The sequence below is a fragment of the Cervus canadensis genome, chromosome 32, assembly GCF_019320065.1.
Source record: "Cervus canadensis isolate Bull #8, Minnesota chromosome 32, ASM1932006v1, whole genome shotgun sequence".
Classification (NCBI taxonomy): Eukaryota; Metazoa; Chordata; class Mammalia; order Artiodactyla; family Cervidae; genus Cervus; species Cervus canadensis.
In genome coordinates this window covers 1,775,499-1,787,440 of record NC_057417.1, presented here as the reverse complement: position 1 = coordinate 1,787,440, position 11,942 = coordinate 1,775,499, and the positions used below count along the sequence as shown (strand labels likewise).

At 41.5% G+C, this 11,942-nt stretch overlaps 1 protein-coding gene across 1 annotated transcript; it reads left to right on the top strand.

The window, feature by feature from the left end:
* Positions 1-9,085: 9,085 nt before the first annotated feature.
* Positions 9,086-10,619, top strand: LOC122433440 (UBX domain-containing protein 2A-like). Its single transcript, XM_043456405.1, is given in 2 exon segments — positions 9,086-9,431; positions 9,433-10,619. Coding segments are annotated over 2 exon segments (777 nt in total). The 5' UTR covers positions 9,086-9,242; the 3' UTR covers positions 10,021-10,619.
* Positions 10,620-11,942: the final 1,323 nt, after the last annotated feature.

Here is an 11,942-nt window from a genome sequence, read left to right as displayed (position 1 = left end):
AAAGTGTATAGCATCATGATTTGATTTACATACATCCTGAAATGATTATCACAATAAGTTTAGTGAACATCATCTCCCATAGATGCAAAATGAAAGAAACAGAAAAAAATTGTGTGTGATGAGAACTCTGAGGATTTACTCTCTTAACAACTTTCATATTGCTTCTCAGCCTTTTGGCTAAGATGAAGTGTAGTATATAATATACAGCAGTATTAATTATAGTGTATTCATCATGTTACATGTTACATTCCTAGGACTTGTTTATCTTATAATTGGACATACGCAGTATCTTCTGACTGCCTTCATCCAGTTCCCCTCCCCCCAATATCCCTGCCTTGGTTAACCACAAATCTGCCCTGCCTTGGTTAACCACAAATCTGAACTTTTTTCCGGTGTGTTTGCTTGTATGTTTTTATTAGCCGGTGATTTAACAGATTTCTTATCTCAACTGCTGGAAGCCAGTAGCTCCCAGACATATCTGTGCTCACACAGTTCCGGGACAGTTTCTGGGGGAGAAACTCAGCTCTGGTTTTTGGCAGAAGCCAATCAAGGGTTTAGGAATTTTCCAAAATTGAACAGCAGTCCAAACAGCCCTCACTGATAATAAGTCTGTTCATCTCCACATTGAATTTGCTCCCAAGTTTCTGATTAGAACCTGGATGTTCCAGACTGACCTAATCTAGAGTCTAGCGCTGTTTGGCAACCCGTAATTAACAGGTTGCTGTTCAATAGAGGGGAAACGCACAGATGAGAAGCTGGGGGAACTTTGGCCAGAAAACCATTTAAGAAATGTCCTTGCTGTTCCCTCTGTCCTCACGTCCCAAACCCTTCCCTGGCTGGCTGCCTCTCATCACTCTCCACTCAGAAGGCATCACTCACAGACCTCTTTCCTGGTTATTTTGGTTACTTCAGATGCACAGACTTTAACCCAGAAATTCCATTTAAGGATGTTTATACTAAGGAATTAATAGTATGAGTATCAGAAAGAATAACTGTACAAAAACATAAGCTCTAGCTTCTTAAAAAGTTTAAAAAATTTTCAAATAGCCTAAAATTTCTATGGTTGATTAAATAAAGTATGCTACTATGGAATACCATATAAATTTTTATGTGTTTGTGTGGAAATTATTTATTGATATAGAAGATGTCCATTTAGTTAAGTTGCCAAAAAAAAAAACCAAATAGTTAAAAAACCAACAAGCAAGAAAGCCAAGAGATCATTTTAGACAGAAATCAGCATAGAATGTTGCCCTCCTTTGCCTGCCTCTATCACTGTCACACCACTCCACTTAATTTTCTTCATAATGCTAATTTCACTTGCTTCCCAAGTGGCCCTACTGGTAAAGATGGTAAAGAACCCATCTGCCAATGCAGGAGATGTAAGAGACTTGAGTTTGATCCCTGGGTCGGGAAGATCCTCTGGAGGAGGAAATGGCAACTCACTGCAGTATTCTTGCCTGGGAAATTCCACAAACAGAGGAGCCTGGTGGGCTACAGTCCATGGGGTTGCAGAGAGTCGGACGTGACTGAGCACGCATGCAGATCAGATCAAACACTCTCGAAGATGCACGCAGGGATGTCGTGTGTGTGTGTGTGTGTGTGTGTGTGTGTGTGTGTGTGTGTGTGTGTGTGTCCCAGGAGAGGGGAACTGGGAAGTCCCTGCTGTCTATGACACAGAAATAAAAAATTCCCAAAGGCTCACTCTGATACCAAGTTATTAACATCTATGGCTCAACCATTTATCACAGACCTCCTTTCCCTTTTCAGGCAAGACATCCTCAAAATGTCCTGGCCTCTGCCAACAGCACCCCAGATACTTCCAAGCACTCAGAACTAGAGAAGAAATGCCAGGTTTTGGTTAAATGAGTTACACCACATACAAGCAATAAAGCATTCAGTGCTGAAAACCTACTGAGATGTTTAAGTAAATCTTTTGCAATCCAAAAGGCACTTTAGGATTTTTTAGAGCCTAAAATCATGGGAAGAAATCTGATTTTGGATCTCAAGAGATACAGGTGATTGGACGGACTTGAAGAAGGTCTCTTCATTGAACAGAAGAGTCACTTCTTGCAATAGAGTTTCAAAGGAAGCTGGCTTCATCTGCCACCTTCCAGAAAAACAGAGCAAATGCATAGTATATCTTAAATTCTAGTTGTTTACCAAGTTTTTAAAAAGGCAGGCATAGGAAAATGACTAAAAGAAAACAATTATTCACCAAATTTTTAACTGGGCCTATCTTTTGGTCAGGATTTCTACTTTCTTCTAATGTACTTTTTTATATTTTCCAAATTTTCTACAATAAGCATGTATTTACTGTCATAAATTTTTTACAAAGATGGGCTTTGCATTTATTTATTTATCATTTCTTTTGGCTGTACTGGGTATTTGTTGCTACACATGGGCTTTCTCTAGCTGTGGTAAGTGGAGGCTACTTTCTAGTTGTGGAGCGTGGGCTTCTCATTGCAGTGGCTTCTCTTGTTGCAGAGCACGGGCTCCAGAGTGTGCAAGCTCAGTAGTTGTGGCACACAGGCTTAGTTGCCCTGTGGCATGGGGGATCTTCTTGGACCAGGGATCAACCCTGTGTCCCATGCATTGGCAGAGAAATTCTTAACCACTGGACCATCAGGGAAGCCCTGGTTTTCCATTTTAAATTTCATTTGCTTGAACTTTCTACTTTAGGGTTATTTTTCATCAACGTTTCTGAATTTACTATACACTGAACCTACTATATACTGTATCTGAGTCAGCAAGCTATAGTCCTGGAGCCACCTACACCTTTCACAAATAAAGTTTTATTGAAACACATCCACGTCCCTTTGTCTACTCATTGTGTATGGCTGCTTTTGCACTACAAGAGTAGAGTTGAATAACTGCAACTGTCAACAACAATAACAAAAAGCAGAAGGCTGCAAATAACAAAAGACTTTATTTGGGGTCTTAAGAATAGCAATTCTGGAGATAAAATTGGGTAAAACTGAAAGAGCATTCTGAAGAAGAGGAAAAGTCAAGGGCTTCTATAAAAGCAACAGCCATGAGGTGGTACTCTGACACAAGAAGGAAATATTGATCCTTAAGGGATGGCTGTCACCGATCATTCTAGGGTCTGATAAATATCTTCAGTTTCTAGAACACTATGCAAATGTTCTGGATGCCTGTATTGAGATGATAAGTGTTCAGGATTTCGTTGCTGGTCCAGTGGTTAAGACTTCACCTGCCAGTACAGGGGACACAGGTTTGACCCCTGCTCTGAGAAAGTTCCACGTGCTGTGGGGCAACAAAGCCCACGCACCATCACTATTGAGCCTGCACTCCAGAGCCTGTGCGCGGCAACAAGAGAAACCACTGCAATGAGAGAGTGCTACTAGAGAGGAGTCCCCATTCACGGCACCTAGAGGAAGCCCACACACAGCAACAGAGACCCAATACAGCCAAAAATAAGTAAGTACATTTTTTAAAAAAAAGATAACTGGTCAAAAGGTAAGATTCCATCCATAAGCCCCACTTCCTCAGTGGCCTCCTAGCTCCATTTTAGCAATACTGACTCCATTTTTATTTTCCCTTTACACGACAGAGGCCACATGGCTCACAAAGTCTGTAACACTTGATATCTGCTTCCTTCCAGAAAAAGTGTGCTGACTTCTGTGCTATAAGATAAGCTATAAGTCAAGGTAACAGAAATCAACAGTGAGTAAAACCAAAAAAGATACATCCCCAAGGTCACAGAACTTGTCACTTTTTTGCCTATGACTGCAAGGGTACTCATATTCTTAAAAACAGTTGCCCTGTGGTTACAGGAATTAACCCAGGTTGTGGTTTTCACAGCTTTATTCTTTGTGGTTAGAGCAGATTCCTGATGGTTCTGAGATGCAGAGAGCCAAAGTTTTGTTTTCCCTGTTAACAATGGAAATGAGATGTTAACCTGGGCTCCCCCACCCCTCAAGAGTACCTGGCATATGGTTAAGGTCTCGAGAAACTTAAGCTATTATTATCAGTATCATCCAAGGGCTCCCAAACGTACTCCCACATCCTGTGCCTGGGACTCAGACTGCATCCCAGCTTTAACAAACCAGTGTCTCTTATGTCAAGTGAGCAGAAGTTGTAGGTCCAGAGAATTTAATGTGGCTCTCTTTCTATACCTAAAATAGCTTATTGGGGGGAATTTAGATGTACGGTGCATGGAAGGCACACAATTGGCTCCTAAATGCAAGCATCACCTGCTTGGGATACTAGAGCTGCATAATGAAGTAATGAGTTTCCAAACACAGTTGGGTAAACAAGCTCCTGAGGGGATGCAACGACCACCGTTTGCCTTCTGTTGTCTCCATCTCCTTGGAAACATCCTGATAGGCTTAACAAAAGCACAGAAGATTCTTAGAAGATCTGCTCTTCACCCTGCAACAGGGATGCACTTAAGTATTCAATTAAAGAGGCAGGCACTGGATTGGCCATGTTAACCTGCCAGGCAGGCAGAAACACATCAGAAACAGGTGGGGAGAGATGCAGGGCTTGGCGCCTCCTCTGCAAAGGGAACTCTGCAGGTAAACGCTGTAATTAGGTGCTTGGAGTCTGTTCAGTATTCAATGGGATCTCTCCCAGTCTGTCTCTTTTATTCAATAAAGAAAGTGATAGGAACCTTCCCTTTTTCCCTGTGATTTAAAAGAATGATAAATGATCAGGTAGAGGTGGGGGATTGTTTTTAGACACATTTCTAAAAGAAACTGCTGCAGAACTGAATCATGTCTGCTTCTGGGAAACTCATCAAACAGGCTATTGGCAATTCAAATTGTCTCCGCCACACAGCACACCTTCTGTCAGCACCAATATCCATCGCAAAGTAAATCATTCAGAGCTGGGAGGGATGTGCTGAGTTTTCAAACTAAACAAAACACTAATTATTATTATTATTATTATAATAAAGCTCATTTAGTCCAGAAAGAGAGAGTAGACATGATTCAGGTAAATGTTCAAACTGGGAGGAGTGACAGAAAAAAAAAGAAAAAAATGCAGGCAGCAACTTGTGGGGATATATTTAGTGAGCATCTCCACTTGAACATGGTGCTCTGAGGACCATTTTTTCTACCATTTTCTGATTCAAGCAGGTCTAATATGCCTGAGTCTCGTATGCCTGAATTTTTTTTCATATGAAGTATTCTCTACTATTCAGGGTATAACTACCCAAGATTTTTGCTTTACCTTTTAATTTTGAACCATTCTGAGATGTGGAATAAAGAAGAAGAGGTGAAATCCTATGAGCTTTGGGGGCTGGAGTAAGATGTTTCACCTAAAACTAGAGCATCATTCCTAGGTTCCCACAGAGTCTAAAATCTGGCTCATCGAATGAATGACCTTGTGTGACTTACCTAACTTCTGAAGGCTCAGCTTCCTCATTTTGCCATACGGTTATAGTAACAAAATTTCCTCATGGAGTTACTGGGAGGATTAACAATGTATGTTAAATACTTATCATGGTAAAACAGTAAGTGCACAAAACTCTTAGCTGCCATGACCACCACCAGCATCATCATCATCATCATTTGGCAGCCCAATTTTGAAGTAAATGCCTCAATTCTCTGATAACATCATATCTAAGTGGTTAGCCAGACTTTGTCTGAAAACCTCCAAGGACAGGAAGCTCACTACCTGAGTCTATGCATATTTCTGGTCCTTAGAACATTCTTTCACATATGCAACTGAAATTTCTCCTGCTGTGACTTCTGATCCTTGGTTTTAATTCTATCCCATGGGAGTCTTAAAGGACAGGGATAATCCCTCTTGTAGTTTGTATTAGTGAAGGTTTGGTGTCATTGTACATAACAAAAATCACTCTAGGTAGTTTTAGCCTTAAAGGAAATTGACTGGAAAGATGTTGGACATCTGATTAGATCAAGAAGGAGAAGGGGAAGAAGCTGAAAGAGCAAGAGGAGGAAGAAGACAGGATGGTGGGGAGGAGAATCAGGCTTAGGGAGAGGAGAAATTGGGACAGGTTCAGGACTAATCTCATCAGGAAAAATCACCAAACCATCAATAAAGGACAGTAATGGTATGGACCTAAAAGAAGCAGAAGATATTAAGAAGAGGTGGCAAGAATACACAGAAGAACTATACAAAAAAGATCTTCATGACCCAGATAATCACGATGGTGTGATCACTCACCTAGAGCCAGACATCCTGGAACGTGAAGTCAAGAGGGCCATAGGAAGCATCACTACAAACAAAGCCACTGGAGGTAATGGAATTCCAGCTGAGCTATTTCAGATCCTAAAAGATGATGCTGTGAAAGTGCTGCACTCAATATGCCAGCAAATTCAGAAAACTCAGCAGAGGCCACAGGACTGGAAAACGTCAGTTTTCATTCCAATTGCCAAGAAAGGCAATGCCAAAGAATGCTCAAACTACGGCACAATTGCACTCATCTCACACGCTAGTAAAGTAATGCTCAAAATTCTCCAAGCCAGGCTTCAACAATACATGAACCGTGAACCAGATGTTCAACTGGATTTAGAAAAGGCAGAGGAACCAGAGATGAAATTACCAACATCCGCTGGATCATCGAAAAAGCAAGAGAGTTCCAGAAGAACATCTACTTCTGCTTTATTGACTACACCAAAGTCTTTGACTGAGTGAAACACAAGAAACTGTGGAAAATTCTTCAAGAGACGGGAATACCAGAGCACCTTACCTGCCTCCTGAGAAATCTGTATGCAGGTCAGGAAGCAACAGTTAGAACTGGACATGGAACAACAGACTGGTTCCCAATCAGGAAAGAAATATGTCAAGGCTGTATATTGTCACCCTGCTTATTTAACTTATATGCAGAGTACCTCATGAGAAATGCTGGGCTGGATGAAGCACAAGTTGGAATCAAGATTGCCGGGAGAAATATCAATAACCTCAGATATGCAGATGACACCACCCTTATGGCAGAAAGCGAAGAAGAACTAAAGAGCCTCTTGATGAAAGTGAAAGAGGAAAGTGAAAAAGTTGGCTTAAAACTCAACATTCAGAAAACTAAGATTATGGCATCTGGTCCCATCACTTCATGGCAAACAGATGGGGAAACAATGGAAAAAGTGACAGACTTTATTTCTTGGGATTGCAAAATCACTGCAGATGGTGACTGCAACCATGCTTGCTCCTTGGAAGAAAAGTTATGATCAACCTAGACAGCATATTAAAAAGCAGAGGCATTACTTTACCAACAAAGGTCTGTCTAGTCAAGGCTATGGTTTTTCCAGTAGTCATGTATGGATGTGAGAGTTGGACTATAAAGAAAGTTGAGCACCGAAAAATTGATGCTTTTGAACTGTGGTGTTGGAGAAGACTCTTTTGAGAGTCCCTTGGACAACAAGGAGATCTAACCAGTCCATCCTAAAGGAAATCAGTCCTGAATATTCATTGGAAGGACTGATGCTGAAGCTGAAGTTGAAACTCCAATACTTTGGCCAGCTGATGTGAAGAACTGACTCATTTGAAAAGACCCTGATGCTGGGGAAGATTGAAGGTGGGAGGAGACGGGGATGACAGAGGATGAGATGGTAGGATGGCATCACCGACTCAATGGACATGAGTTTGAGTAAACTCCGGGAGTTGGTGATGGACAGAGAGGCCTGGTGTGCTGCAGTCTATGGGATCACAAAGAGTCGGACACGACTGAGCGACTGAACTGAACTGATCATCTCCAGCACCACCATTAACAAGCCTTACCCACAGCTCCAAGAATGTGACTGGGTCAGCCCGAGTCAGGTCTCATCCCTCCCAGATTAGTCAACTCTGGTGAGAGGAGTGGAGTCACCTAGGCAGATCTTGACGCTGAGAGCCCACCTGTGTACTGGGGAGTGGAAAAGCATCCCACAGAAGGACACTGTCATCAACTGAGCAGCCTCCCAGTCACCATGCTGTGAGGAAGCCTTCGCCATGAGAATCAACCATGGCACAGTCCTCAGATACTTGAAGAAGCCACTTTCTAGGATAAATATCCTCCAGTTTTTTCCACTCCTGAGATGGAATTAATTATTAATCTAAACTGATCGTGTAACTGTTTATTTACTTTTCCCACTAGAATGCTAAACTTCATTAAGACAGAGCACCATGTCTGGGTTACTCAGTGACAGGTACCACCCCTCAGCCAGGGACTTGGGCCACGATGGGTATGCAAATGACTGCTGAATTAGCTAATTGATTTATAAACACATTAATTAAATTATCATTTTGAGATCCTTGCAGTTACTCACTTCCAAATGTGGCTCTATCGCTCTCAGTCAATTCACACTTATGGTGAAAAAACAATTATAGCCTCAGAAGGCTTTTTGCATGAAATAGGAAGGAAAGTAAAATAACTCACAAGTCTTATTTTCAATCAGTTGGATTTTATTTTCCCATATGCTCTGGTTATCCGTGCCTAACACACTCCAAAACGTGGTGGCTTGAAACAACAGCAGTTATTGACTTGGCTCATGAAGCTGGACAGGGTGTGATGAGCTAGCTGGTCTCTGTCCACACACCAGCAGCTGGAGTAGCTTGGCTGGGGGCTGAAGAATCCCCTTCCAAGATGGCTGGCACGTTGACACTGGCTCTCAGCTGGAAGCTCAGCTGAGGACATGGACCAGGACTTCAGTTCCTCTCAAAGCATGTCTCTCTATATCCATGCTTGGGCATGCTCACAGCATAGGGGCTGGATTCCAAGAGTGAGCATCCCAAGAGAGAAAGCCAGAGAACTCTATGGAACTTTTATGATGTAACCTCCAAACTCACATGGTACCAGTTCTGCCATATGCTATTGGTCCATGCACTCCAAAAGGTCGACTCCTTTCAGGAGGAAAGGACATAGACTTCACCACGCTGCGAGAGAAGGGTGAAGGCCACACTGAAAAAACAGAATGTGGAATGGGAGATATTGCTGTCGCCAACTTTGGAAAATACAGTCTCTCCCACCACCTCTTCTCCTTTGGCATAGGCAATCAAATTGAGTTTCAGCTTTGCAAGTTTAAACAGTGCTGCCCAGTCCTCCATTCAGTCATCAATTTTTTTGTCATCTATGCTGGGCTTAAGATTAAGTTCTGGGGTTCCATCGTCCCGGCCGCCGAGCTCGATTGGGCCTGGGGGCGGCGGTGCCCCTCGTATGAGGGGCTCCAGCCCGGCGGCGGCGGCGCCCGCGGCCCCTGAGCGGATTGAGACCGAGGCCGCGAGGCGACGGCGCGGCGCGGCCCCCTCCAGCGGCCGCGCCCGGAGTAAAACAAAAGAGAATGAAAGAAGTAGATAATCTTGAAAGTATAAAGGAAGAATGGGTTTGTGAAACAGGATCTGACCACCAACCTCTTAGTGATAGTCAACAAACAAATTGTGAATATTTTGTTGACAGCCTTTTTGAGGAAGCTCAGAAGGTTGGTGCCAAATGTTTGTCTCCCACTGAACAAAAGAAACAGGTAGATGTTAAGTATAAAATTATGGAAAAATGGATTCACTGTCAATGATGATTTCAGAAGTTATTCTGATGGTGCAAGTCAACAGTTTCTGAACTCCATCAAAAAAGGGGAATTACCTTTAGAATTACAGGGAGTTTTTGATAAAGAGGAGGTGGATGTTAAAGTTGAAGATAAGAAAAATGAAGTATGTATGTCAACAAAGCCTGTGTTCCAGCCCTTCTCAGGACAAGGTCACAGACTGGGAAGTGCTACACCAAAAATTGTTTCTAAAGCAAAGAATATTGAAGTTGAGAATAAAAATAAGTTGTCTACTGTCCCACTAAACAATCTGGAACCCATCACTAATATACAGATCTGGTTAGCCAATGGGAAAAGGATTGTCCAGAAATTTAACATTTCTCATAGGATAAGCCACATCAAAGACTTCATCGAAAAATACCAGGGATCTCAGAGGAGTCCTCCCTTTTCCCTGGCAACTGCTCTTCCTTTCCTCAAATTGCTAGATGAAACACTCACACTGGAAGAAGCTGATTTACAGAATGCTGTAATCATTCAGAGACTCAAAAAAACCGCTGAACCTTTTAAAGAACTTTCATAGCATTGATTTTTGATACACTAAATGGAAAGTTTCCCCAAAAATGATGGTCATAAGTGGACATGCAAATCAAAACAAGGGAAAGTCAGATTTGCTGGGTTTTGCACTGTTTAATTCCCTGCTGATGAGATTTTAAAATAAGTACAAGTTAGGAAAGTACACTATTACTGGAAACTATATTCAGTGAACTCTTTCCAGAAGGCTACTCAGAAAGAAAAATATACTTATTTTCAAATACCATTTATTCAACATAAGATATATTCAATAACTATAGCATCTAAAATCTTAATATGGTATAAAGTAGGAAATATGTGCATAGCATCTTTCATTCAAATATCATTCCCAAACAGCAATGATGTGTTTAAATATTAACTGTCTCAGATTTTTTAAATGGCAATACATTAAAAAATTGTACATGGCAGGTTAAAAGCATCAATGTAATTTTCTTATATGTGAGATACAATCATAAGGCTGAAAGGGTCTGCTTTTACCACAGCTTTACGTAAACCTCAGAAGTGTTCCCAATTTGCATACTCCAACAGTCAAATATTAACAATATCTGGAATGTACTTTCATTTAAGAATAAAATTGTGTAGCTTAGTATAAAAAAAAAAAAAAAAAAAGATTAAGTTCTGGAAGTACAGAGATAAATGAGAAAACTCTCCTCCCCTGGGGAGTTCACAGATGGGTAGAGATGAATAATGAAGATCCAATGTGATGTGTGATTCACCCGAAGTATGTAACAAGGCAGTGTTGACAGAGAAAGAAATGATTGATTTTGCCTGGAATGAACTAGTTTACCAAACACTTCTTTACTGGACATGGGTCCTGTCAGGCTGCTGGGTCAACATTTTCAGAATTAATATGTATTCCCCTGGAAGAGCCAGGAAGGCAGCTATATGCTCACCATTCTACCACCAAAGAATGCCCCACTAGAAGAGCATGTGGACAGCCAGATCACCCAAGCTGGTTGGGAACCACACCAATCAGAACCAAAAAGAGCTGGTCTCCTTGCTATCAAAAGCAGTAGTAACTGGGACTGTTGTCTTAGACTTAACAGGAGCCTTGAAAGTTTTCACAGGAGACAGAACTCCAGAAAACAAATAGTGATAATGATAATAATAATAATTATTATTTTTAAAATAGACTGTTTTTCAATACACTTTTGGATTTATAGAAAATCTGAGAATACAACACAAAGAACTCCCCTACACCCTGAGCCCAGTGTCCTGAATTATCAATGCCTTAGATTACTTTGGTGAAATGTGAAGTGAAAATGTCAGTCTTTCAGTCATGTATGACTCTTTGCACCCCATGGACTGTAGCCCACCAGGCTCCTCTGTCCATGGAATTCTCCAGGCAAGAATATTAGAGTAGGTAGCCATTCCCTTTTCCAGGGGATCTTCCCAACCCAGGGAGCAAACCCACGTCTCCTGAAGCAGGCAGATTCTTTACCATACGAGCCACCAAGGAAGCCCAAGATTACTCCGGTAATCTATTACAGTTAATGAGCCAATGGATGCAAGGTTATTAACTAATGCCCTGGTTTAGTCATATTTTCTTTATTTTTACCTAGTGTTCTTTTTGTGTTCCAGAATCCACTCAGGACCACATCACAGTTAGCTGACATCCCTGTAGGATCCGCTTGGCTATGACAGTTTATCAGATGTTCCTTGTTTCTGATAACCTTGACATTTTTGAGAAATACTGGTCACGTATCTTGTAGGATTCCCTGCACTGGGATTAGTCTCATGTTTTTCTCATGATTATGCTGAGGTTATGGGGTTTGGAGAAGGAGACCACAGAGATAAATTGCCATTTTTATCACATCATATCAAGGGCACCTAGTATCAACATGATTCATGGTTGTTGATTTTAACCTTGATCACTGGCTGAGATCATTTGACATTTGTCAAAATGTCTGC